Genomic DNA, 27,978 nt, shown 5'->3' on the forward strand with positions numbered 1-27,978 from the left:
AAGCTGAAAGCTAGCGTTTCTTCTCCTGTTTCGCATTTTTATTTTTTCTGAAAGTGGGTTTTTTATTTTTTTAACATAAGAGAATATCCTGCTTATAGATCAGTCTCCTCCTTACGAATTTCTCCCCTAGTAACTTGGAGTCGGAGTGACCCTAACTGCAGGCCTAGGGCTTACATTTTAAGATATTTGCTCTACTTTAAAAAGAAAAAAATGTGAGTGGATATGTTTGGTTGGCCGACTGGTTAGACATTGGAGGCAGGTTTTAGTTTTTGAGACGAGTGACTAACTTGTTCTGGAACCGTAGCCTGTTCCCGGACATGCCTCGCAGTCAATACAGAGCGCGCTCACCTCACCCTCGAATCGTTTTCACTATGTGTCTTGTTTGGCTTTAAAGGACCTTCTAGAAACTGTTTCAAGGAAAGCTTTATCTCAAGGTCAGTATTTCCTCCACTTCCAACTTTGCTTTGTTTCTGTCACATTCAATGCAGACCAGGGGAACGCGCGTCCCAGGCAGCGGGTCCCAGGCCGCTTCTCCCTCGCTTGCCCCAGAGAAGGCCCCGGGCCTCCCAGGGCAGGGCTCCCTGCCATCCCTCCCTCCGGGGCTTGCTCCCCCGGGGACTAGCTGGCCTCTGGACAGGCCGAGCTCACCACCATCCTCCTCCACAGCGGCAGCAGGGGAGCCTCCCAAGCCCCTCACAAGATGGGGAAGCCGCCAGCGGCTGCGTGGGGGGCCAGGCCCACCCTGGGGCGGGCAGCAGCACCGGCTGACCTTGGATGCCTCCCGGAAAGGGGGCTCTGCGGGCTCCAAGGCACAGGGGACCCGCCACAGCAGACATTCGATTCCCTGCTTCTAAAGCATTTCTCCGGGTGGTGGGAGAAGTAAATCAAGTTTTTGTTTTTCTGTACAAACTCTCAGGGAAGACCACATGTTGTAAACAAGGAAAGACCAGGACAGGAGTTTCTGCTTCTAAGGCTAGAGCTGCACGGAGAGGAGATGGGGGGCGGGTAGGACGGCAGCCGCAGCGCGGTCCTAGCACCGCCGAGGGAGGCGGCGAGAAACGAGGGTGCCGTTACCCTGGAGGGCAGGCGGGAGCAACCTGACGGTCAGGGTCGTACTGGGGCAGGAACCTCCCGAAGTCAGCGGAACTTCCGGAGAGCTCTGTACCGCGGACACTCAGTCTGCAGCAGGTAATGACGCCTGAGTGTGACAGTTCCGGTCGGGGGTAAAGGGAGGGCAGAGCCCCCCCCCCCCCCCCCCCCGCGAACTGGGCGGAACACAGCACAAGGGAAAGGGGCAGATTTGGACAGATCTGACCTCATTATAATTAAAAACATGCCAACAATGCATGACAGCACAGGCCGGGTTGCAAGGTGAGCGACAGACTGGAGAAAAGGTTTGTGTGCAGGAGGCAGATGGGTGCGCACCAGACCCCCACCTCGGCCGCTCAGGGCACCGGGACGGCGGGGGAGACCGGCAGGGGGGCCGAGGTGAAACCCTGATGGAGAGTCTATTGCAGAATTGGCAAGACCGCCAGAGCTCCCTCTTACCCCAGGGCTGCCTCTCGCTCCCTAGCGGGGGCCTTGGGCTTTGGCCCCTGGTCTAGGGTCACCAGATCCAGCAGAGGCGAGAGCACCCGTTAGGAGGTTGGAAAGATACAGGGAGAGCTTCTGTTCTGAACAGGAAGACGCCTCGGCCCTCTCGCCCTGCTCGACTTCCAGAAAGCTAGCAACCAGGGTTGTGCCTCCAGGCAGGAAACTGGAAGATTCTTCACTGGGGGAATCTGAACAGGCTTAAGAGAGGGGAAAGAATCCAAAGATACCGACCAAGGGTTCTCCAGATCACCCTCTGAGGTTCTCAGTCTCAGGTGCACATTAGGTCTCTAGGGACCTTTTGAAATTTCACAGCTCTGTCCCCTTTTCGGTGCTGGTTTTCCGTGCCTTGCTCCTTTGGGCTTGACATGGGACCAAGGCTTTTCTGCATTTTATCAGTTATTTCAAAGGACCAACTCGCACCCTTCCGGAGTCCCTTGCGAGCCTGTGCTGTCTCGTTGTGCTTGCATGTCGCGCTGCTTCTCCTCTGCCGTTTGTCCGTCTCTAACCTCCTAAGACGGATGCTGACGCCGCGATCTTCAGCCTTTCTGGTCTCCTGTGTAGACGGTGATACATACACGTGGCTCATATTCTGTACCTTCATTGACATGTGACCAATTTTTAAGGTCACAAATTTGCCCTCAAGCAGAGCTTTTCCTGCCTCCTACAAGCTTAGGTATTTTCAACATAGTTAGTTCGAAATACGTGACCCTCTCCGCTGTGACCGGATCACCCCGCCACATGTTCACACACGTGTCAGTGGACTTCTGAACATTTGGGGTATCTTGGTTTGTTGTTTGTTGCTGATGACTAAACTAATTCTTCTGCGGCCAGAGGATATTCTTGGTTTGATGTCAATCACTCAACAGTGGCTGAGCTGCTTTATGGTCTAACATGTAGCCAACTCTGGCGAATGTTCTAGAATGTTCTAGTACTTGAAACACTTACCTGCTGTGCCTGGTCTTCAGTCCTCCGGTGAAGGAGAGGCTGGGGTCTCCCACCTCGATGAGCCACTTCTCTCTTTCTCCTGTTACTATCACTGTCTCTGTCTTCTATACTCTGATGGTTTGTTCTTAGGTATTTACGAATTTATACTGTTACATCTTCTTCATGAACTGACCTCATCATCATTATGAAATATTCCTCTTCAGGGGTGCCTGGGCGGCTCAGTTGGTGAAACATCTTTCCTTGGCTCAGGCTGTAACCTTAGGGTCCTGGGATCCAGCCCCGCGTGGGGCTCTCTGCTCAGCAGGGAGCCTGCTTCTCCCTCTGCCTCCTGCTCCTGTGCACTCTCTCTAGCTCTGTAGAATAAATAAATAAAATCTTCAAAAAAAAGGAATACTCCTCTTCATTTTCTTCTATCTTGCTCTTGACATTAAAATCTCCTTTATGCAATATTAGTGTTACTATATTTATTTCATATATGCTAATCAACAGTTAAACCCATTTATTACTAGTATCCTTCATGGCACTGTTCAGTTCTAGAGTTTCCATTTGGTTCTTTTTTACAGTCTCCTGTTCTCTCCTGAAATTGTCCATCTTATCATTTAATTTCCGGAACACAAGAATTAGTTATCCTAAGTCTGCGTGTGTTGACTCTAGGACCTGCCTCTCCTGTGGGGCTCTCTCTTTATCGGCTTCTCTCCAAGGTTTGGGTAAGGTGCCACTGTTCTCTAGGTCAGTTTTTCATTAAGTGCTGGACCTAATGGACAAAAAAGGTTAGAGATCATTTGAAGCATTGGACTGTGTTCACCCAGAGAAGATTTACGGTTGTTTACAGAAGGGGTTAAGGTAGGGACAAACCACCTGAATAAGCCTAAGATTGAGGCCGCCTGGGTGGCTCAGTCGGTCAAGCGTCTGCCTTCGGCTCAGGTCAGATCCCAGGGTCCTAGGATTGAGCCCCGCATGGGGCTCCCCGCTCCGTGGGGAGCCTGCTTCTCCCTCTGCCGCTCGCCCTGCTCATGTTCTCTCTCTTGCTGTTTCTCTGTCAAATAAATAAATAAATATCTTTAAAGATAAAATAAACCTAAGATTGGGAGACTCAAGCTGGATTTGTCTTTGTGAGGGGAGGCTGTTTTGGCTCACTGTTCCTCCTGGGGTTCAACAGGAACCCTGGGATGCTTACCAGGACCCCTTCTCACCGAGGAGCCCTGGACTCCAGGTATCACCTCCCTGTGAAACTTCCAGAAGCTCTTCTCAGCTTCTCAGCTTCAACGCTGGAATCGGCTCACGTGGGGCCGAGCGCTGGTCTCCCTCCGGGGACTTCCTCTCCTGCAGCATCTTGGCCGCACGGGCTCTGCTGTCTTGGTAGTTTTCCATGCTTTCAGACGGACCTAGAAATCCTTTACCCACCCTTTTAATTGTGCTTGACCTGATACACTCTGGTTTGAAATAGGTTTGCTGGATTTATCTACTCTCATCTACTTCAGTGAGTCTGAGAAAGGAAGCCCTTAAGGGCACCCAGAGGTATTTCTTGAACTTTCTCTCAAATGAAAAATTCTGCCAGTAATACCTCTGAGAACCCTCAGAAAATAAGAGAACACTCTGATCTGGCTCTCTCAGATGTCTTAACATATTTAGTAACGTTCCTGGAGGGCTGCTGAGAAAGGCCGTTTCAAAGGCTTTTCTTTGCCTTCATTTGGTCTCTCCCAAACGACCAGAGCGAGAATGTCCGCGCCCGTGCACACTCCCGCAGCCGGCAGCCGGCTTTCTCGACGCCTACCGACGCCCAACGCTAGGGGTTCGAACTCATGTTTATCCAACCTCAGATGACAGAAAAGAGTCACAAAAGTAAAACCACATTCACAGGAGCGCACATGAAGGGAATCCTCATTCGGCGAGAAATCACCATTTCCGCATCTCTCTCTCTCTCTCTCTTTTATTTGACAGAGAGAGAGAGAGAGATCACAAGCAGGCAGAGAGGCAGGCAGAGAGAGAGGGAAGCAGGCTCCCGCTGAGCAGAGAGCCCGATGCGGGGCTCGATCCCAGGACCCGGGATCATGACTGTGTCCCCGCAGCGCCGCTCCGTCCTCGAGAACAGTCCCCCTCTTCAGCTTTCCTCATGACTCCCCTCAGCCTCTCGGCCTCCACATTCTCCAGAACCCACACCCTGGGCTGCGGCCACCGGTCCCCGGCTGGGACCGTGCCGGCACAGACTCCAACCGCACTCATGCAGGCACACCCGACCTCCTCCTCCTGCCGGCGCCTTTCCTGTCCCCCGCCCTGTGCCACCCCACGGATGCGGAGTCATCAGATGCCAACGGACACACGTGAACATGGACCCACGGACAACACAGGAGGGCGGGGCAGCTGACCCTCACGACAGAAGGAAAACAGGAGTCTGCAGCGAGGTTCTCCGCTTCTTACCCAAGAGAGTTTACTGAGTGATTGAAGGTGTCTTTAAAGTCCTCCCCAGGCAGACTTTCCCGAGACAGACGTCACACGGCTGCTTGGAGGCTGGTCCCGCGACGCTGAGTCATCCCCGCGGCTCTAAGGGGAGCTGGTCTGTGAGCGCACCTCACCGGCTCGACTTCCTTCCCTGTCCGAGAACCCAAACGGACGTCTGAGGATGAGAGATTTGTGGTGTTCAAAACAAAAGACAGAAACGAACAATGGGACCACAGTCCTGTACTCGTCAGAAGGCGGGCACCGGCCCGAGAGCATCAGCCTGCGTCCGGAGCCTTGAGACCTTGTTCAACTAAGATACACGGTAACTTTCAAGTATAGCCCAAAAAAAAGACACGGCATGATTCCAGATCTTAAGAAAGAAAAACACAGAATAGGAAAAAAGTTTCAAAAAGAACTCAGGGGCGCCTGGGGGGCTCAGTCGGCTAAGCACTGTGCTCTTGATTTCCGCTCCGGTCCTGACCTCAGTGTTGTGAGACTGAGTCCCACGTCAGGCTCTACACCCAGCGAGGAACATACTTGAGCTTCTCTCCCTCTGCTCCCCCTCCATGCTCTCTCTCTAAAATAAATAAAGTTTAAAAAAAAGAATTCAGTTAATCCAAAAATACTAATGCAAGAAAGAAAAAAAGCCAAAAACAAAATACATGGCACAAATAGAAATAAAAAAGGAAAATAGAATCAAAGACTAAATACATCAAGAATTACAATAAATATATGTGAACCAAAAGTTGAAAGTTCCAAAACATAGAGTGTCAGGTAAGATTTTTCAAAAATCTGGCAATCTACGTAGGTACATCTAAAGCAAAAGAACCTAGAAAGGTTGAAAATAACAGCACTAAAATGGTATTCCAAGCAAATTTTCACTAGAAGAAAGTTGGTTTGGCCATATTAAGATGAGACAATATAAGACTTAAGATAAAGAGCATTAAAGAATTCAAAAGAGATAACTGTGTAATGACATAAGATTTAATTATCCCAAAATCATAACACAATTCTAAATATATAGGCACCTAATGAAATACGTTTAAAATATAGAGTATAAATTGATAAAAAGTACAAGCAGAGGGGTGCCTGGGTGGCTCAGTGAGTTAAGCCTCTGCCTTCAGCTCGGGTCATGGTCTCAGGGTCCTGGGATCGAGCCCCGCATCGGGCTCTCTGCTCGGCAGGGAGCCTGCTTCCTCCTCTCTCTCTGCCTACTTGGGATCTGTCAAATAAAATCTTAAAAAAAAAAAAAAAAAAAAAAAAAAGAACCACACCGCATGGGACAGACTGCGCTGCCCCACATCTTTAAAAAAAAAAAAAAAAAAGAAAGAAAGAAAAAGAAAAAAAAAAGAAAAAGTACAAGCAGAAACCGACAAATCTACCACCTTTATCTGTGGCTGGTGAGCCAAGCAGACACAACTCAACAAATTTCAAAGAAGAGTATTACAAAAACTACATTCTGACCACAATGCAACTAGATAGAGTTAATTTAAAATTCCTAGAGATTGGGGTGCCTGGGTGGCTGTTTGTCAAGCATCTGCCTTCAGCTCAGGTCATGATCCTAAGAGCCTGGGATGAGCCCCACGTCAGGCTCTCTGCTCAGCAGGGAGTCTGCTTCTCCCTCTGCCTCTGCCCACCCCCCCATTTGCACACGAGTGCTCTCTCTCTGTCAAATAAATAAAATCTTTAAAAATAAGAAAAAATAAAATTTCCATAGATTTTGAAATTAAATAACATGCCTTTTAAATAACTTATGAGTCAAAGAAGAAACTATAATAAAAACTTACATTTTATGATTTAATGATAATGAAAACAGTATCTGTCAAAACTTGTGGGATGGGTGCCTGGTTGGCTTGAGTGGCAGAGTCCATGGTCATGAGCTCAAGCCCCATGCTGGGCACAGAGCATATTTAAACAAAGAAACAAAAACAAGAAAATGAAAAAACCACAAGGGATATGAAAAGTAGTGCTCCAAGGGAATCTTATTGCCTTAAATGCTTTTTATATAAGGGGAAAAGGCTAAAAATTAATCAACTAAGCACAAAAACTAAGCAGAAAACAAACAATAAACTCAAAGAAAGTGGAAGGAAGAGATAATTAATTGTAAGGACAGAAACAGAAATAGAAAATGAAATAGAAAACCAAGATACAATAGAGAAAATCAACAAAGCCAAAAGTTGGTTCTGTGAAAAGGCCAATAAAAATAACCTCCACAATGATTTATCTAAGAAAAGAAATAACAGAAGATATGGATGAATAATTCATCAGTCCGTTTTCACTATAATGCGCTGTGGCAACTGACAAAATCCCAAATCTCATTTATTTTTTGCTACTGCATATTTCAACTACAGACCTATTGTCAGACGTTCCTCCACGCGTCCTCTCCGTCCTGGGACCCCCAGGCACAGACATGCCATCTTTGTGGGAGAGAGAAAGATCCAGAGGGCCAGGGCAATCACACAGGATATCTTTTCAGGTTTCTGCTCGGGTAGACGCCGTCTGGACTCCAGTGACTGCTGGCTGGGCGGGTACATGAGGGGCCCCGCACACGACCATAGGTGGGGATGTCTGGTCCTCTTCCAAGAAGGGGAGCCGGCATTGAGGGAACAGTAACACCGTCTACTACAAGCAATGCTGTAAGTGAAAGAGAAGAAATTAACCGCAAACACAGGAGAGCCCTGAAGACAGCACTCCCAACGACGACATGCCAATAAACGTTCAACTTAGACGAAATGGGAAAATTCCTAGAAATACTACTACTTAAACCACTTCAAGGAGAAATAAGGTACCTAAGCACTCACAGACGTATTAACAGAATTACAGCTTATTGTGACATCTGCCCCCGGGGCGCTCACAGGGCTCAGCCGCCCCCAGGGCAGCTCTTGCGCTTGTGCTGAAGCTCCAGTCTGGGCTCAGAGTTTACTTTAACAATAAAAATAAATACAAAATATTAAAAAAAAAAAAAAAAAAAGGGACGCCTGGGTGGCTCAGTTGGTTGGACAGCTGCCTTCGGCTCAGGTCATGGTCTCAGAGTCCCGGGATCGAGTCCCGCATCGGGCTCCCGGCTCCACGGGGAGTCTGCTTCTTCCTCTGACCTTCTCCTCGCTCATGCTCTCTCACTGTTTTTCTCTCAAATAAGTAAATAAAATATCTAAAAATAAATAAATTAATTAAATAAATAAATACATGTCTTCCCACGAAGATAACGCCCATCCCTTACGGTTGAAGGGATGAATTCTACCGAAAGTTGAAGGGAGAGAACATTCCCATCTTATTCAAATTCTCCCAGAGAACATATAAATAGAACACTCCTTGTATCATTCCTTGAGCCTTAAAACACAGATGAAGGCAAAATGAGAAAGGGAAATCACAAGCCCATGTTGTTCATTAATACAAATGCAAAAATCCTACACAGCATATAAGCTGAGCACAAAGGCATATAAGACTGGTCATACCTTATGGTCGAGTAGTTTATCCTAAGAATGCAAGGACAGGGTGCCCCGGTGGCTCAGTCGGTTAAGCATCTGCCTTTGGCTCAGGTCATGGTCCTAGGAGTCCTGGGATCAAGCTGAGTGTCAGGCTCCCCGCTCCGCAGAGAGCCTGATTCTCCCTCTCCCTCCCCCCGCTCCTGCTTGCTGTCTCGTGCTCTCTCAAACACAAAAAATCCTTAAAAAAAGAAAAATAAAAAAAGAATGCAAGGATAATTTAATAGCAGGAAGTCTATAAATGGCATTTACCATATTAATATATTAAAGGGTGAGAAAAATATGATCATCTCAATAGCCAAAGGAAAAATCTGATTAAATTCAATGTCCATTCAAAATAAAGAATTTTAAAAAAATAAAGAATTTTCAGTAAACTAAAGAAAAGAGGACCCTTCTTTCACAAAGGGGATTTACAAAAAGCCTCTAAAAATACTGCTCTAAATTTATGTACCCAAAAAACCTAAAAAATAATTATAAATTTCCTTTTCAAAATCAGGATGAAATAAAGTGCCCAAGTCAAGAAGGTCAAGAAGACATCAGCATCTCTACGGACGTTACACTAGAGGTCCTAACCAGTGTTATACTTTAAGGAAAATAAAAAGCAAAATGACTGGAACTGACATTATTTCCATACAATAATTGTTTATACAGAAAACCCCAATCAACAAATTATTAGAAAGAACAAATTACTAAAACCAATGGCGAACTGTTCTATCCAGCCACAATTTACAAAACTCCTACTTATTTCTACTTTATCTATAAACTATTACAAAGTGTCAATTTAAAGGATATCACTTACAATGGCAAAAAAAACCCAACTATGAAGTATCTAGGAATAAACCCAACACAAAATGTGTAAGATCTGGAAACAGAAAACAATAAACCTTCACTTGGAAGACATTCATGGAGACCCAATAAAAAGATAGCTATCTCTTGTTTATGAATTTGAAGACTCAGAATCATAAAGACATGAATTCTACCCAAACTGATCTGTATATTCAATGCAATGTCAATTAAAATCCCAACAGGCCCAGTGCGTATGTCTGTGTGACTTGACAAGCTTGCTCTAAAATATGTATGGAAAAACACAGAACCAACAATAGCCCATTTATAAAATGAAGAAGAAACTTAAAGAAGATTCGCCCTACTAAATAATCAAGACCTTTTCTACAGCTGTGGTAACTGAACAGTGTGGTGTGGACACTAAGTAAGCTATCTTACTTGTCCAGAGAACAGACTAAGCAGTTTAGAAACACAGCCGTCCATGAATGGAACGTTACTATATGACCGAGCTGACATGACAATTAGTTGGGAAAAGTGGGACTAGTGAAAAAAATAAACCTGGGTTGGGGGCGGGGAGACATTTGTGTGTAGAAAGTAAAACCATCAATTAAATTCCAGAGAGCATAAGAATTCAAATGTCCAAAACAAAACTAATTATTTTTAGAAGAGTAAGTTAATATATATTAGGATGGGGGAAAAAACCCAGAATATTTATAAACTCAAAATTAATGACATGAATTTATAAGATGAATTTAAGATAGGAGGTGAAAAAACAAGGCACATATGAAAGAAACTTGCAACACATCTAACTAACCAAGATGTAGTATTCAGTACAATCCAGTTTAAAAAAAAAAAAAAAAAAAGAGGAGCAAAAGGCATGAACTGGGTATCATAAAAGGGAGCCAAGGATGGCCTCTGCACATTGGCCCCCAGGTTACTCGTTTCTGTGCAGCACATTGGGGCTGGTAAGTTCAATGCCGGCCAGTAAGTACCAAGCGCAAACTTTTACACACCCGGTGTTTTAAACACGGCCCCAACCTGCAGACATTTAGCCACCTGCGGCCGCTGGTCTGTCCTGCATACTTCTCGAAACTGCCACCAGCACCTGCTGGTCACAGGGTAAACCCCGTGGTTATGAGGCCGCCACACTGAGGCTGCCCTTGGGAGCTTTCTGACCCAGAGACTTCCTGCTGGGCTGCGGCCCAAGGTCACCTAACCATCTGGGGACTTCCTTGCCCTCCTCCTCCTCTGGATGCCGGGGTCTCTGGATGCTCCAGCTCTGGGAGCGACGTCCCACGACAAATCTGTCAAGGCCACCCCGAGAAACCCCGCATGCGTTACTGCCATCTCGGGGCACATCTTCTTCCTTCACGCGCCCTGAAAGCCCCGCAGCCCGGACACGTCAGTTCGGCGAAGAAGATGCAGATGCCCAGAGAACACACCCAATGCGTCACCTCGGGGACGGCCTATCAGGCTGGGTGAGACACCGTCTAACCCCCATCTCACTGCCCCAAAACGAGAAGTCTGGAGCAGCCGGGAGGACACGGACGTGGCAGAAGCGCAAGCCGGCACCGCCACTCGGAATAAAGAAGTGACACGACCACAGCACGCCCGACACGGACACGGCCAAGGCCCACCCGTGGCACCGCCGGGCATCACGCCCCGGGGCAGCGGCTGTGCAGGAGCGCCGAGGCAGCACCGTCGGAACCGCGCAGACGTCCGGCCGCGCGCGAGCCGGTGAGCGACCAGGAAGCAACGCGAGGAACCCTCCCGGGTGTGCGCGTCCGCGCCCCCACGGTCCCCACGAAGCCCAACGACGTAGCGGCAGGAGGTGCTCGCGCTCACGAGCGGGGCTGGGTCCCGGGAAGGCGGCCCCGGCGAGGCCCCGGACGGTGGAGCCCCGGACTCCGGCCGTCGCTCAGGTGGCGACGGCAGGACCTCGGGACGAGCCCCGCGGGGACTCTGCGGCGGGGACTCCGCGTCGAGCCGGGCTCCCCGTCTGTGCCGGCCGCGCCCCGAGGCCGAGCAGTGACCAGCGAGCACACGGAGCGCCGGGAGCAACGAGCCCGCTGTCCCCGCGGCGGGCACTTGCGGAGGCGGCCGGAGCGGAGCCGGACAGCCGCCTGCGACCGTCGGGGCGCGGACAGCAGCGAGCAGCCGCCCCGCCGCCCGGCCGCGGAAGCGGGGAAAGCGGCAGCGACGAGAGAGTCGCGCGAACCCGCGGCCGCGTCCCTGCTCGGAGCCCGGCGGGGCTCGGCGCGCGCGGTCGGACGGGGAGGCCCAGCGGACGGGGTGTCCACCGACGCCTCCTGCCGGGGCAGCCGGGGCGCGGGGCGCAGCTCAGGCGCGGAGAGCGCGGCGGGCCGTCCCCGCCCGAGCCCCCGGCGCCCCGCGTTACGGCGGAACGAGCCGTCCGAGCGCCCCGGCCCGGGGACGAGGCCCCTGCGCCGCGGCTCTCCGGAGCCCACGGGCCTCTCAGCGCGCCAGGCCCCGGGCGAGCGCGTCGGGAGCGACCGCGGACTCCCCGGCCGCCTCCCCAGCCCCGCACCCGCGCCCCGGCGAGCCCCGACGGCAGCAGCAGCGACAGCCGCGCCGCCGCCGGGCGGACAAAAGAGGCGGCGGTCACGTGGGGCCGCCCACGCCCGGCGCGCCGTGACGTCAGCACCCGGCGACCCGGCCATTGATTCCCGGCGGCGGCGGCGGCGGCGGCGGTGGCGGCTACGTGGTGGGGCGGGCGGGGAGGGTCCGCGGCCGTGGCAGCCTCTGGGGTCGGGCCGTGGCCCGGAGGATCCGCGCAGCCGGTAAGGAGCTAGTTCCCTTCTCCGCGCCCGCTTCCCCACCCGAGCCGCTGAGGGAGAGGGGCGCCGGGGGGCGCGCGCCGGGGGGGGGGGTGCGTGCGCGTGCGTCCGGGCGCGTGCCCCGCGTGGGCGCGCCTGTGGGCCCGGGAGCGCGCGCGGGTGCTCGGGCGCGCGTGTCCCCGGAGCCCAGCGGCTGGGCACCCCCGGCGCTGCTGGCCTGGGCGCGGACGGCGGCCGGACGCGGGGCTCCCGGGGCCGGTCCGGGGCCGCGCCGCCCCGCGCCTCCGCGCCTCCGCGCCGGGACCGCCTGCGCCCGCTCCGCAGCCCCGGGGCCGCCCGCGCGCCCTGCGTGCCTCCCGCGGGGGAAGGCGTGGGCGTCCGCCGCGGACCGCCCGCTGCGGGTCGCGGCCACCGCGCGGAGCCCCGGCCGGGCCGTGCTGCAGGAGGCCTGGTTGCGTCACCGCCCGGCCCTGCGCCCTGCGTCGGCTCGGCGGCTCCTGGGCCGCGCCGGAGGGTAAGGCTGCCGCAGGCGCCGCGCGTGATGTCGGACGCGGGGGCTCGCCTTCCCGCCCGGGTGCCGGTCCCTGGGCGCGGGGGAGCCCCCGCGGGCGCTGGGCCGAGGCGGCGGACGCTGGGCTGCCCGGCCCGCGGACCCGCGCGCGCAGGCCTGTGCTGCTGCCGGGGAGGGGGCCGCGGAGGTCACGGGAGCGCCGGGCGCAGGGGCGTCGGGGCGGACGAGCGACGCTGCCGCTTCTCGCCTTGCCAGGGAGGGCGCGTTCCCGTCGCCCCCGAGCCCCCGAGGTGCCTGCCTCGTTGTGGGAACCAGCAGTCGCGCGCTGTCTGGGAGGCGGAGGAGGAGGAGTGGAACCGGGCGTGGACTTGGGGGTCAGGTCTGCGGTCTGCCGTCGGTGTAACGTTCAGTGGGTTATTTAACGCCTCGGCCTTACTGACCAGATGAGGGTCGTTCCATCGACCTGGCAGGGGTATTGTCAGAACTGGAGTGTCCAGCTGTGACTGGTAAGGGCACGGGACCCAGACGCCTGAACTTGCTCTCGCTGAAGGCTGCCCGTGGGTACAGCCGATGCAGACGGGGGAACTTTCTGCTATTTGGGTCTTTGCTATTTTGCCAGATGTGATGAAGCCGACTTGGGGGGATGGTGGGCGGAGGAATCTCAAAATCCGTAATCTCTCCACTGAAGACCGCATAAAATTTTAGAACGGGAAAGAGACGAACGCCTCACTTCATTATAGCTTCTCTATTGAGCACTTGCTACGTGCCTGACTCTGTACAGAACCCTTTACATCAGGCCGCCTGGGGGGCTCAGTTGGTTGAGCGTCTGCCTTCAGCTCAGGTCACGATCCCAGGCTCCCAGGATCGAGTCCCACATCGGGCTTCCTGCTCAGTGGGGTCTGCTGCTCCCTCTGACCCTCCCCCTCTCATGGTTTCTCTCTCTCTCATTCATTCTCAAATAAACAAAAAATAATAATAATTTTAAAAGAACACTTTACATCCACTGATTTAAAACCTTCAGCAACCCCGTGCAATAAATAAGCGTATCCCCACTGTTGAGATGCAGAAGTCTCGGCCAAAATCCCGGCCCTAGTCAGTGGCAGAACTGGAACTGGAATCCAAGCTTCTCAGGCTTGACTAGAGTCCTAGCCACGTGAACCCGGGGTCACAGGACAAGGGAGGCACAGGCAGAGCTCAGAGGGCCAGTATTTGCTCAAAGAATATTTCAAATTGTTCAATGATAAATTATCTTTTACATTGTACCCAGCAGTATCCAGATGTGAACCGAGATTTGGCCTTTTCACCCAGGGAAAAGGAAAGGCTCACGGGCACACAGTGCTGGGGCCGTGGGCACACAGTAGGTGTTTGGTAATTACCTTCGGAAAGAATAAAAAATCTTGAGGTATTGTTACTTCTGCCAGAACAAGACTCATTGCTTAATACACAAAGGCTTCCTTAAGCTGTTCTTATACGATAACGGTGTTATACGAGCATCTTTCTTATTCACGGATTTGAAGATTAGAAGGTATATTTCAGGCCAGACTGCTGTTATTACCTGTGACCAGCTGAGTTTTCAAACGTGCAAGCAGAGGGTCCGAGCCTTGGGCGTCTGTAGCGATTTCTCGAGGTCGCTACAAACCACACAGCAGTGTGTTTTGCTTTAACATCTGTTAGAATTGGACTGTAATGGGTCTAGCTGCCTGAATTAAGTTTTCTGGAGAACACTGGGTGATTGGTGTAGGGTAAAGAGTTCAAAATGTTAAGTTTGTGGCAACATTTATGACTTGGTCGAGACCTGTGGCTGGTGTGCAGCCATGTGGGACGGTGAGCTGGTTTCAAACAGAGGTGTCCTTGGTGTCTGTGATCAGCTGTTCCGTGTTCTCCGAAGATGACTTAGGGCCCCGGAGTGGGTTATAGAAACTCACAGGTTTACATTACTCATCCATGTAGACTGTAACTTACACCCCGCACCCCCCCCCCGACTTGTCATTGCTGCTTCTCTGCCCTCCTGGACGCCTCGGAGTTCCCATCTCACTGTCTTTATCAGACTTAGTGGAACAGCGTCTCCCACAACCTGTTCCTGTGCCCCATCACCCCCACGTACACAGCGAATCTCTTTCCGCAAAAAAAAAAAAAAGGGTCTGTCCGTCCAGTTGCAAATGGCAGAAACCAACCATAAACTGATGACAAAAAAGAGTCCCCCAGCCACCTGTGGTCACGTAACTGCGAGACCCAGAGACGAGCTTCAGGTCTGGCTAGATCTAAGGTTGAAGGAATGTCGGGAAGACCTTGCCCTGCCCTTTCTGTGTCTCGTTTTGGTTATTGCCTCATTTTCTCCTGCTGCTTTCTCTAGACATGCTGAAAAAGCTGAGCCCTGGCAGCCCCAAGCCGGTGACTGTAGGGTCCTCAACCGCATCGTAGACTAATGACAGCGGCATCACTAGAGTCAGGGATCCCGTGGCTGGCCAGGGCTGTGTCACAGGCCCGGTCCTATCCCTCCATCACCGCACGGGGTGACCACTGTGTGTGCGTGTGCACGCACACGCCCTTAGCCCGCCTCTCTGAGGCCCTTCCAAAGCCTTCTGACTGGAGCGAACTGCCCTGATTTTGTGTGTCCGTCGAGTTGTTGCCATTGTCGTGGCTCTGACCCTGAGCCTCCTAACCCTTCCCGTGTGGCAGCTGCAGCCGCCCTTCCCCCCCAGTTTCATCCGACTGACTGCCTCCCAGGAGCCGTCCGGGACCCCCATCAGTGAGTTAGGCCCCTTCTCTCCTGTTCGTGGGTAAACACCCGGACAGAGCCCTGCTGTAAAGCCGAGCACCCCCAGCCCGGGTTGGTGTTATTCCTTCTCTTAAAGTACGTGAACCACCTGAGACCTGTGGTTTGTGGACTGCCCGTCTCTCCTCGTTGGAATATCAGCTTTGTGAAAGTAATGAGGAGAAGAATTTTGTTTCTCTAGGACCTAGGACAGTGCCTGCACATATTTGTGCTTAATAAATGTTTATTAAATGAATGAATGACGATCTGCCCACAGGGAGAAAACACTGATGTCATGTTGGCGAGGACTCCAGTCTGTACGACAGACCACGTTCTCACTGTGAATTCTGTAACCCGGTACCGCGGGCCCCCCTGGAAAGGCAGAGGCACTCCCGAGGTCCCTGCGGACGCCAAGACTCAGGCCCCGCGGAGCAGCCACGTGAAGTGCTTCCCTCCACGCTTAGCCCTTTCTGAACCGTGACGGTTTGTGTGTGGAGGTTCTTCCCATGGTTTGAATCCGTTTCCTGGGGCATTTATTTTTAAAACATTTATTTGAGCACCTACAGTGTACCAGGCACTGGTCTAAGCCTTTTACAAATAACTCATTCTTCAGCTGGAGTTTTGGGAATAAGGGTTGTGAACTTTAAAACTTCTTTTTTCTTCTTAAATACCAAAACACTCAAGAAAGTCTAAAAAAATCCCAATTAGAGGGACTCCTGGCTAGCTGGGTCAGAGGAGCAGGCAACTCTTAATCTCGGGATGCGGGGGGCGGGGGGATTCTAGCCCCATGTTGGGTGTAGAGATTACCTAAAATCTTTGAAAAAAAAATCCCAATTAGAAAATTCCGTGAGCAGTGAGACCCCTCTGTGCAGCCCCTCTCACCCCCCAGAGGTGTGCGCCTCCTTCTTGGGGAGGAGTTAGTGCAGCCATTGAAGAAGTGAAATTAGATCTACGTACCCAGGTGTGTATACACGGTATGGACATAAGATCTTGCCATGTGTCTGGTCGTCTGGTTGTCACCCAAGTGCCTCCCTGCTCTGCGTGCCCAGCCACACGCCTTCTCTCTCCTCCTGTGGCCTGGGTGCCTCCACTGCACCCACCAGTAGTCCTGGGGACACGGAGCCACCCAGCCAGGGGCGTGGGGGCGGCCATCAGGACAGGGTTGCTCGGGTGCTGGTCATCCTCTACAGGGAGGGCCCCGGGCCTCATAGAGCGCATCCGTCCTCCGGGGTTGCTGTGCATTCCCCCAGGAACCTGTCCATGTCACAGCCACTCCTTTTGTTTCTTCTTTTAACACAGACCAGTAGTTCTGGTAGCGGTGGAGATTTGGGGGAGGGGCTAGTGTGTGAGCCCATACTTAACCTCCACCCACCTGCTGTGGGGCACAGAGCAGGCCAGGTCCTGACCCACTTCCAGAAAAGTGAGCCCCACGTCCTCTGCCACGCCCAGGGCTCCTGGTGCCTGTCCCCACCTGCCTACCCCAGGACTGGGCACTTCACCTAAAAAAGGAAAAGCTTCACTACATTTTCTGGCTTTAATTTGCATCTTCTGTTATAATTAAGTTTGAAATCTTTTGCCTGTGCTTACCATTTTTTTTCTATTTTTTAAATTTTCAATTATTTCTCTATTCACCTAATTGCATTTAAGTTATTTTTTTTTAATAAATTACACAAATGCCCTAAAAAACCTGAATATTTGCTCATGATAAAAACAAACAACTTTATTTGCTGTGGATATTTTTCTAATTGGTTGTTTGCCATCTACTTTTGGCTTTTTCATTAAACATACAAAACGCATTTTTCATTATTCTGTAGACAAATATTGTGCTTTTTGATTTCTTGCTTTGCTTGTAAGCTTTAAAATGTTTTTTCTTCATTCTGTATTCTAGTATCTTGTGTTTTGCTTTTTTATTACCTTAAAATGCTAATACTCAGTTTTTCTAATTTTAAAATATTTGATGAAAATATTGTGTAATGTCTTAAATAAAATCAGTTTGAATTAGATGAAGGTCTGTGCTTTATTTTATGTTACACTAGTGTATGTATCATATATTTTTCCATTTTAAAGTAACTTATTAACAAGTCAAAGCCTGTTGTATGCAGCTGAGGTTGAAACACATGTGTGGTTCTCAGAATTGTGTGTTCTTAGCTGCACAGGCAGCGTTTATCTGCGGCCGCCGGTCCGCTGTAAGAAGCTCTCTCGTCCCACCGGCAGCTCCTCGATGGGTAGCCAAGACGATGGGTTTAGCCCCTTCCAGTTCCTCATCCCACTCTTTCCCTAAAGCTCTTTTTCATTATGATATAATTATGTACCGTAGACCATAAATGTTCCAATGAATACTGACAAATACATACCCATTTAATCACCGTCCCGATCAGGAAAATAGAACATTTCCATCGCCCCAGAAAGGTCCTTCCTGCCCCTCCCTGGTCATCCCTGTCCCCAGAACTCTGCCGTCCCCACGGACTGGCTGTGCTGCTCTAAAACCTCACTGCTCTTGCCCTCTGCGTGGACACGCATCAGTGTCCGCGCGCGCCTTGGGACGGACCTTCGGTTTGTTTCCAGCTTACGGCTTTCAGGAGTAAAGCTCTGAATATTTTTTTCTTCATTTTTATTGAGGTATAAAACACATACCATGAAATTTACGGCCTTAGCATTTTCAAGCGTACAGGGCAGTCGCGTTACCCACATTCACACTGTGAAGCATCCAGAACTTCCTCTCTTGCAAATCTGAAACTCTACCCATTAGGCGGCGGCTCCCCCCTCCGGGTCGTACCCCTGGCTCCGTGAGCGTCCTCATGCACGGCTCCTCGTGGCCGTGTCTTTGTGTCTTCCTTGGGAAGCGCCCGGCAGTGCAGGTGCTGGTTGGAGGGTGGTCCTGTGCTTCGCCTCGGGAGGAAGTGGCAGCCTCCGGAACGGTGACTCGGTTTCGTGGTGCCGCCAGCAGCATGTGAGAGTTCCAGTTGCTCCATGTCCTCACCCGGTTGAGAGGCTGGGACTCTGTTCATTTTAGCTCTCCCGGCGGCGGGGGGGTCTGTGGTGTCTGACGGTGCTACCGCATTGATGTTTTTCTTTTTTAAAGATTTTATTTATTTATTTGACAGACAGAGATCACAAGTAGGCAGAGAGTGAGAGAGAGGAGGAAGCAGGCTCCCCGCGGAGCAGAGAGCCCGAAGCGGGGCTCGATCCCAGGACCCTGAGATCATGACCTGAGCCGAAGGCAGAGGCTTTAACCCACTGAGCCACCCAGGCGCCCCCCGCATTGATGTTTTAATCGTGTGTTTCCACGGCTGCTTCCGTGACCAGGCTCTGAGCTTCGTAAGGACAAGTTTCATGCCGTTTGTAGTTATCTTTTCATTCTTACTGACTCCCCCTATTTTGGGGGTGATAGATACTTTCTAACAGAAAAATTGAAAATTGTAGGAGACTAAGAAATGAGTGAAAGTCCTGGTAATCCAACCCGTCCATGCAGGTCGGCGTCTTTCACGCACGCGGTGCCGTGGTGCGCTCACCGTGGGCTCGTGGGTTCCGGCCTTGGTTGACTCGGTCCCTCCGCAGGGTCCCAGCCTGCCCGGCACTCTGTCATCTCAGGGCATTGCCTGGCCATGGCAAGGGACCTTTGCCACAAGAAACCCAGACAGCTTATTGTGTGTTCTTGGCCAAAACTGCCACGTGTCATTGCCAAGAAAAGCTGAATTGCTGAGCGAGGTCGTTGGACTCAGCACAGTCCGCCCTCTGGTCTGGGGAGGAGTCTGGCCTCGGGGAAGCGGGCTGTCTCCGGGAGGAAGGGTAACTGTGGGGCAGGTGGTCAGCAAGCCCTGCTCCTTCTGTATATTGTCTTCCGAAGCGAAAATTGTTCTGTTCACTTACTATGATTTAAACATTTGCCATGGTGTTAACTCTGTAAATACCACTTTTGTGTGTTGTAGAATCCATGGCTCTTCCAGAATCCACATGACCATGTCTCCAGCTGGAGACATTAAAGCTGTTTTCAGTTTTTTCCCTGTTGTAAACCATGCTATAGCCAACATGACTTTTCATACTGGATTTCAAATTCTCTTCCCCAAGGTAGATTTTTAGGATTTTATTATTACGTTTATCAATCATGACTAGTAATAGAGTTATAATTTCTTCAGTAAGCTCCATGCCCAATGTGGAGCCCAACATAGGGCTTGAACTCATGACCCTGAAATCAAAACCTGAGCAGAGACCAAGACTTGGACCTTCAACTGACTGAGCCGCCCAGGTGCCCCTAAATTACATTATTATTAATAATTGTTGTTGACTATTAACTGAGGTTACGAACATTTGAGACATTTGACACACAACGTCCAGCTGCCTTAAAAAACAGTGGACGCCTTCACTGGTCTTAGCACCGGTGTCGCCGAGAGTCTGCTCTCCTCCTCCTCCTTTCCTTCCCCCGCCTCGTTCTTTGATCCGGTCATTGGTGTGTGCTCGCCCCCCAGATGTTTGCGGAGCACCTTCCATTGCCAGAGCACTGAGCTGGGTCACGGGCGTATGAGGCTCGCGTGCTCAGGACAGACAGACATGAGTAATCAAACGAGTGCGCAAACGTGTAGCTTTTTAAGTAGCGATAAAGACTACAAAGAAAACTCTCCTACAGTTATGGGAACTATAAATTTTATATGCCTTCTGCCCTCTGGCGTAGGGACAGGGCTTGAGGAGAAAACAGTGTGTGACTTGGCTTTTTCAAGGCAGCAGGAGTGCTCTGCGGCCGTTGGACAAACAGAATGGAACATGACTTTAGTGAAGTCTGATGAGTGGAGGTTTGGCGGGGAAGTGGGGCGCGCGGCACACCTTGCTAGGACCTTGGGCCTTTATTCAAAGACCAGTGGGTAGCTGTGATGGGTTCAAGGTCGGGAGATGGCGATGACCGGATCATATTTGAGAACATTCTGGGTAGGGCCAGAGCAGATTCCTAGAGTCCAAGGCTAGATTGTGAAGGTTAGCATTGGGTCCCCAGCCAGCACTGAGTAATCTCATTTTGCATTGCCAATTTTGTGAATGGAGACATAGACCGTACTATGTCATTACTTATGGGTGTGGTTGAATGTTTTCCCAAGTGTTTCACAGGCTGTCATACTTGTGTGTGTGCGAGTGTCTTGTTACTGGCCGCGGTTCCAGCGGGGACAGCTCAGTGTCGTGGCCCAGGGCACCTACTTTGGAGCCAGAATGCCTGAGTTGGAATCCTGGCTCTGGGAGCTGCTGGCTGTATTACCTTGAGCAACCTCTGTGGCTTTGGTCTGCCTCAGTTTCCCCTTCTGCAGCATGGGGTCTGCAGTAGTGTCCCTCTCTCCCCAGTGACGGTGGGATGCAAGGCTGGAGCACGGTGCCGGCCCCGTGAGCTCTGCGTCTGTTCACGTGTGTGTTTATGAGCTTGGCCTTGCCTGTGTGTTGTAACAGTGGCTCCCTCCCTGGTTTTTTAAATACATTTTTAAACATATTTTCAAACAATGTCATATTTTTTGAAGTACGAAACTTCTCTACAGTGAACAGATGTCCTTCTCCCTTCTGATGTCTTCCGTTGCTATGAAGTAAGTCATACATACTGACTTTGTTTCTTAGTGTTTTTATTTAAATACAGATAATCCTTTAATCCATTTGTAATTTATTCTGGCTTATTAATATAAGGCAAGGCTCTAAATAGATTTTTTCCCCCCAAAAGCCAACGAATTGGCTGAGCTCCGTGTTTTAACACACCCTCCCCTCACGGCTGCTTTTGGCTTCCTTCCTGCCGCCCTGCCGTACATTGTACCCGCACACACACTAGGTCTGTTTAGGGAATGTGGTTCTGCTCTGTCCGTCTGTAACTCCATTATTGTTCGATACCAGGACGGCCGTGAATTAATTAGTGTAACTGTCTTCTTTCCGGTCACTTGGTCAGATATGCTCCTAACTGCTCTAATCTCTTCAGAAATTGCAATAAACCATTCTGCATTCGGCTCTTGCTGGCGTCCAGAAACTGTCCTGCCGTCGCGTGTGGGGTGGGTGTGCCTTCTGTCTCAGACTTCTTCAGAAATTTATACTTCTCCCCACATAGGCTGCTCACGGCCCTTGAGATTATTCCTGGATGTTCTCTGCCCCTTTTTTAAAAATGTCTTATTTGCTCTTAAAAAATACATTATTTTTGACCTACATATTAGGAAGAAGTTGTGTTTTGTATACTTTTCTTATATCCAGCCATATTCCTTGACTGCCCTTGGTCTCTAAAAGTTTTTCATTCTGCGATCAATTAGAGTTTTGATATTACCTGCGCATAATCTGTTGTGGTTTTTTTACTTTTATCTCATGTTTCTGTTTTCCATTATATGCTAGAATTTCTAAAACAATTTTGATACCATATTTCTTTCATTCCAAGACAGTTGAGCACAGAACACGCTACCGAGTCAATAGTAGTTTTGGGGGGCTACCACATGAAATGTTCCACACGTTGTAATTCACATTATAGTATCAGAAATGTTAGGGGTGCATCTCAGAACTGAAGAAATAAAATAACAGTAGAATGGCAGCCCTCTGTATTTTCTCATTCTAGTGGGAATGTCTAACCAATTTTAGATACGATATTGCCTGTTGGTTTGTTGTTCTATTTTTTTCAGATGAAACAAAGTATGCTAATTCTGCTGGATGGTGACGGGAAAGGTGCGCCGTTGGCTTAGCTAGCCAGTGGAGCTAGGGCTGCGCCCATGTCTGCTCTGACAGCGCACATGTCCTCTCCGACAGCCAGTCCGTGTCTGCATTCTGCCCTGGGTGCCTTGGATCCGCAGATCCCTGGCTACAGGGCAAGGGCTCTGCTTGTTTTGCAGTGGGAGCTCCCAGACCATCCCTGACCATCAAGGACCGGATTCGTTCCCCAGAGCTGTGGGGCAAATCACCGCAGATCCGGCAGAGTCCCAGAGGCCGGAGATCCAAAATTTCTGCCACTGGGCCAAAGTCACGGTGTCCCAGGGCTCGCTCCCACCAGGGGCTCTCGGCGAGAACCCCTTCCAGTTTCTGGGTGCTGCCTATGTTTCTTGCCTTGTGTCTGCATCACTCCTGTCTGCAAGGTCAGCCTCCTCAACTCTCTGTCTACTCACCGGCTCCTACTCTGTGTAGCTGGTATGTTTGTGAACTTGTCAATGCTGAAGAAAATGTTTTTAAAGACCTATGTTAGGAATAGCAAAAGCCTTTTTCATTCCCTTTTTGAATAACACTGTGTGGACACCTGGAAATGCTCTAGTTCAGGGTCCCGACAGTGTGCTGAGTTCTGCGGGGGTCCCACAGCCTCCGTCCCTCCTCCCGTCCCCAGTGTCGTCCTCAGTCTCTATCTAGCTCTACGGCAGCTGGGAGCGGAGACAGGCAGAGCACATTTCCTCTAAGACTGTTACGAAGACAGCATTAAAAACTGCTCAGTTAAGACCAAAGAGCTAAAAGAAAAAAGTAAAGTCAGCATATCATTTATTTAGTAAATTGGTCATTCAAGGAATTGGCCGCCTGGCAAACGGCTGTTCAGCAGTTGGCTATTGGGGACATCAGGCTACTCACCAGGGAACCGTGCAGGGCTGAGGGCAGAGGCTGAGCCTGCCTAGCCCCGGGCCGCACCTGCCCCTCTGCCTCCTGCAGACCATGGAGATGGGGCATTATGCCTGCAGGAAGCTGGGACTAAGCCCATCCACTCGCAGGCCAGGCCCCAGGGATGAAGAGAAGGCGAGAGAGAATGGGAGATCCCCCCTTTGGACCCTGACTCCGAGGAGCCCCAGTCTGGGCCAGTAGCCAGACCAGCAAGCAGTCATGCGCCCTGTGCCTGGCGAGCCTCACATAGGAGAGGCAGATTAAGAGAGTTTGGACTTGATGCATAAAGTCACAAGAAGGTCATCTTTGGGGTTCTAGAAGACTAAATGTGTGTTGATGGCTTGAACTTCCATGTGAAATATTTAGCACTGGCCTGGCAGCCAGTGTTCTTACATGGTTTGGCTATTGCTAACATTGTATCTTTCACGTATGGTAACACTTGCTCTCAGCTAAACAGTTGGTAAATACCACTTTTCTTTCATTACTGGACACTTTTGATTGGGTACAGTGGGTTCCTGCTGTTGCAGGGGCTGTTGGAGACCTCTGTGTCTTAAGTCCTGGAGGCGTCTCTTACCATAGCTTCTGAAGCCAGTCTGGTGACCGAGCCCTGGCGTCAGCACAGACACAGCTGCAGAGCGGCTCAGCGGTCGGGCGAGTCACCAGCCCACGTGCGGGAAGCCTCATGGGCTGTCAGAGCAAGTGGGCTCGTTGCAGGGAGCCCCTGAGAGTGCCGAGACGGTGTTCATGCGGCTGCTGCGGAGCCGTTCCAGTGAAGCAATAAATCTAGTGACGAAGAACTGAGGGGGACTGACAGCAGAGGCGGGCAGTGCAGGCACGCCCCGAAGCTCTGCGATTTGCTTGTCATGGATTAAGTAAGAGTGAAGAACAGGACTTTATTGGGGCGCCCGGCTGGCTCTGTGGGTTTACCGTCTGCCTTCAGCACAGGTCATGATCCCGGGGTCCTGGGATCGAGCGCCGCATCTCGGGCTCTCCGCTCAGCGGGGAACCTGCTTCTCCCTCTCCCTCTGCTGCTCCCCCTGCTTGTGCTCTCTGTCTGTCAAAGAAATAAATAAAACCTTAAAAAAAAAAAAAAAAGAACAGGAGTTTATTTTTGTGTATGCCCTGTTCTGAAATGAGGCCTAGTAGTTAAAAGTAACTTAGTAATTTGTTACTTTTTAAATAAAATATTGCGAGTTAAGTAGCAAACACTTGTAGGCAGGACGTTCTTGAGGCATCGCTGCTCTGAGCAAATATTGAAGGAGTTCGCAGGCGTCTGCTTTCCCGAAGGGACGTACATGGTTCCACTGGGCGTGGCCCGAACCCGTGTAAGGTCTGGCTGTAGGAGACGCTGGGGTCGGAGGACCGCTGTCAGTATGCACGCCGTTCGGTTATACGTGAGTAAATGAATCGGTTCAAAGCCAGACTAACGTTTATATTTAAAAGCAAAGACAACTGAGATTGGAAACTAAATAACACCTGCTTCCCCGTGCTTGGGGGCCCCTAGTGGCCCGGAACCGAGCTCGGCATCGCTGAGTGAGGGTCTGTTGTGCACACACGGTATCCTGGGTGGTAACCCTGGGGTAGGCAGTTGCTGGCCAGGAGCTCTAGGTATACGCACGCAGGGGAACTCAGCAAGTGGACCCTCCTGGGCCCTGGAGGGGGGCGTTGCACGTTCACGGTGCCTTTATGCTCAGAGAGGCACGGGAAAGTTCTGCACTGGCGAATTAACTGCAGAGGATTGCAGGCAGTTCATTCCCATTTTCTGATATTTTCTGCAAATGACATGTTACTTTGGGTTCATTTTTTTTTTAAGTGCTCCACATAGTTTGTTGAGTCCCTACATGAGAACAGGACAGAGAGTGACATCAGCACCTCACCACTGAGTGGGAGGCTGCAGGGTGGCGGTGGGGGGAGCCAGGTGCTGTCAGGGCAGAGGCTGGGAGCCCATGTCCTTACAGGCCCTCACTGACCCTCCGGAGTGCGTGTCCCCTTCTGCTGCAGCACTGCATCCCAAGTTAGGGCCAAAGGGACGCAGGTGGTGGTGGGGGCTGAGACTGAGGCTTTTCTAGACAAGCTTGCAGAGTCTGTGGGATTGTTTAGCCACAAGGCAGGAAAACAGACGTAAGACCTAACACGTTTTACTTACGTGGGAAGTAGAACCCAAGGAACAGGCTGGAAGAACAGTAGGGAGAGCTTACGGCGATTTCTAACCTTTTCAGGTGAAGTGTAGCACATCCTTGCAGAAGTGTGCATAAAGCACAAGTGTGCAACGTAGTGGACCGTGGGAACGGTAGCCAGCACCCACGTTAAGAACTAGAATGTCACCCACACCCGGAACATTCCTTCTGAGTCAGAGACCCTCCTTCTTCCCTAGAGGTAGTCCCGTCCTGGCTTTGACGCAGTGCCTGCAACGGTCCCGCTGGTTTGGGACTTCACGTACTGCGGACCAGAGAGGACGTGTGTGACCTCCTCCCGCGCCCACTGTCATGTTTTGGTAATTACCCAGTAATCATTGCGTGTGGTAAAGCGCTGTCACGCCTGCTGCTGCAGAACATCCTGTCATCCCTTCTACAAGCCACCCTTCATCCGTTTTCCTTTTCACGGACTCTGGGATGCCTCCGGGCTGGGAGCTGTTAGGAATAAGGAACTGAGCTCCACGCACACGCAGCCACGTCCGGAGGTGGAATTGCTAAGAATTGCATGTGTATCGTCACACCGTCCTCCGTAATGGTGAACCGGTTTCCTGTGGTGATCGGGAGTGTTCTGCCGCCGAGCTCCCACCTGGTCTGTCCCCATGGTCAAGGATGGTCAAAGTGCCTGTCTGGGGGATGGGCAGTAAGTCTCTGGGCTTCTGAACATTTCCCCCAGGCAGTGAGAAGTATTGAGTGCTGTTTTGTAGGTTTGTTGATCTTTTCAGTTTCTTCCTTGGACCTTCCTGTTCTTTCCACCCAGGGTCTGTTGGTCAGCTAGCCAACCCTCTGAAGGGCGCTGTCTGTGGGTTACACCTGTTCCTGCCTGGAAGAGAAGACTCTTCGCGGCAGACACATAACCCAGTAATTCACAGCATTGCCACCATTCTCAGCCGCCGGCAGCGGGGGTGGGGGGGTGGGGCATTGTCCCCAGTGCTTTCCACCTTCTGCAGCGCTCACTAGGTGCTTTGGGAAGTTCTCTTTGGTGACGAGTCATTTTTGTAGGATGGGGGTAGGTGCTGAGTCATGGAGAAGCACAAAATGAGGAATGGCCAAGGGCACCCGCCCCCCCAGGCCAGAGTGGACTGAGGCTTCCCTGGAGGTGACATCTTGATCAAGCAGGGTTTGAAAGACTGTCTAATCAGGAGTGGAACAAGTGCGTTCCAGGCCAAGGAATAAATGTGCAAAGGCACAGCGGAGAAAGCGCACTGCACTGGAAACGTGGAATCGGGATGTCACACGCTGGAAAGGGGGGACGGTGTAGAGAAGCCCCTGCGGGAGCTCAGGCCGGGAAGGGCCACCTGGTGAATCTCACAGGCAGTGGGGAGGAAGGTGGGTCAAACACAGATGCGGTTCTCGCTGGGGACGGCTGGGGACGGCCTATCCCTGGGACTGATCTCTGGCACCAAGCAGAGCAACCGTGTAAGCCTCTCAGAAAAGCAGGTGCGTTTCCCTCTCGGAAGTCAAGAAGGAGTGAGCCAGGGGGTGCTGCAGAGTGAGACCTGGATTTAGAGCGCCGTTCAGGCCTCAGGTTCCACATCTGTCGTTTGGGAATCATGTCTACCTGGCGGAGCTGGGGCCATGGGGGAGGTGGTGCTTGGGAAGCGCTTAACCCCTGCCGGGAGGAGCGGCCTGGCCCCCGAGCGGTGTGGACCCTGAACTGAGCCCTGCCGTTGTCCGTTCTGGCTCGCTTCTCACACGCTGGCAATGTGCGTAAATGGTCCACAGTGGGGACTCAACTGCAGAGACCTGCCCCCCGCCCCGCGACCGCCGGAGGCACCAGTGCTGGACCCGGAGGCAGAGGCCTGGGCCTCCGGCTGTTTCCGCGGGGCCGGGGGCGCAGCGGCCGCTCGTGCTCCGGCGCGGGGCTCGGCCTGCACTTACGGCCGCTTTCCTGCGGACGCGCTGTCGGGGCCGCCCTGCGCGCGGGCACCGGAGCCGCCGGCGGCCGCTGCCAGCCCCGCCCCGCGCCCCGCCGAGGGAAGTCCTTCCGCAGAAACGAAAGCGAAATTGAAGCGGGGCCGTTTCCCCGCGGCCGCGCGCCTGTTTACCGCTCGGGGCGCCCGGCGTCTGCGCGGCGGGGGCGGGGCGGCCCGGGGAGGTCGCGCCTGGGGGCGGGGGCGGGGGCGGGGGCGGGGGCGGCCGGCACCGCCCAGGACACGCGTCGCGGACGCCATGGACCCCAGGCAGGTAAGCCGGCCGGGCCGCGCGCCCCTGACCCCGCGTGCGCTGGGGCTTCGGTCGGAGACTCGGTGCGCGGGGCGGTTCCCGGAGGTCGCGTCCTGCCCGTTGACTCCGCGGAGCCGAGCCGCGCGGGGCCCGCGGCGCCGCGGGGGCAGGGGGTGCGCCGGGGGGAGGGTCGGGGCGGCCCCTCGGTCTCTGCCGGGGCCCAGCGCTAGCGCCCCCCGGGAAGCAGGCTTCACTTCCCCGTCCCCTCTCTGCTGCCTTCCCACTTCCTTAAGGCTTCTGGGAAGCGAAAATTAGCCTCTCTTACCTGTAGGAGCAGGTTTGCGTGCGGCACAGCTGTCCCCATTGTTGCCAGGACCTGGCAAAGCCCAGACGCCCTTCGGCGGACCGCCCCAGGCCAGAAACGGGAAGGGGCTCCTGATGCCCCCGCGGAACTCCCCAGTCACTAGGCCAGGCCGGGAGGCTGCGCTCAAAAGACTGCGTACTCCTGGGTCCCTTCCTCGATACCATGGGAAGAGCAGTTCTGGGGGCCGGGAAGCAGATGGTGGCTGCCCCAGCCTGGGTGTGGGGGAAGGAGCTGACTGCAGAGCGCGGGAGAACTTGTCCGGGAGGTGGAAATGTTGTGTGTCCTCGTGGGTGGTAGTAACAGGGCTGTACGTCGTGCTTTGAGTCCTTACAGTCAAAACTCACAGAGTGCGGGGCGCCTGGGCTGCTCAGTTGGTTA

The 27,978-nt window shown here is 52.2% G+C and overlaps 2 protein-coding genes across 10 annotated transcripts in view; one reads left to right on the plus strand and one right to left on the minus strand.

Annotated features, from left to right (window-relative positions):
- Positions 1-26: 26 nt before the first annotated feature.
- LOC309850135 (uncharacterized protein) lies at positions 27-11,926 on the minus strand (the record flags this gene model as incomplete). 5 transcript variants are annotated; one of them, XR_014304104.1, is made up of 5 exons in its annotated part: positions 27-3,292; positions 4,957-5,152; positions 7,331-7,611; positions 8,433-8,534; positions 10,883-10,937. XR_014304104.1 is itself a non-coding variant. In XM_082703670.1 (5 exons), the coding sequence occupies one exon, from the start codon at positions 11,924-11,926 to the stop codon at positions 11,087-11,089; it is 840 nt and encodes a 279-aa protein (XP_082559796.1). In that variant the 3' UTR covers positions 27-3,292; positions 3,397-3,574; positions 4,957-5,152; positions 7,331-7,611; positions 8,433-11,086. The 5 variants fall into 5 exon arrangements, 4 of the variants coding, with proteins under 4 accessions (XP_082559796.1, XP_082559797.1, XP_082559798.1 ...); XM_082703670.1 differs by adding an exon at positions 3,397-3,574 and having other exon boundaries at positions 8,433-11,926; XM_082703671.1 differs by adding an exon at positions 7,956-8,128 and having other exon boundaries at positions 8,433-11,926.
- The window catches only part of ADAR (adenosine deaminase RNA specific), a 36,793-nt gene continuing 20,687 nt past the window's right edge, over positions 11,873-27,978 (plus strand). For 2 of the 5 annotated variants that reach the window (XM_082703476.1, XM_082703477.1), the window contains exon 1: positions 27,123-27,257. In XM_082703476.1, the coding sequence (XP_082559602.1) occupies positions 27,243-27,257 (15 nt within the window). In that variant the 5' untranslated portion in view covers positions 27,123-27,242. Of the gene's footprint in view, positions 12,047-12,408; positions 12,558-27,122; positions 27,258-27,978 lie in introns of those variants that run through there. The other 3 variants (XM_082703479.1, XM_082703480.1, XM_082703478.1) reach the window with 3 other exon arrangements.

This window comes from Mustela nivalis (assembly GCF_964662115.1).
Source record: "Mustela nivalis genome assembly, chromosome: 16".
In the NCBI taxonomy this organism is placed as follows: domain Eukaryota; kingdom Metazoa; phylum Chordata; class Mammalia; order Carnivora; family Mustelidae; genus Mustela; species Mustela nivalis.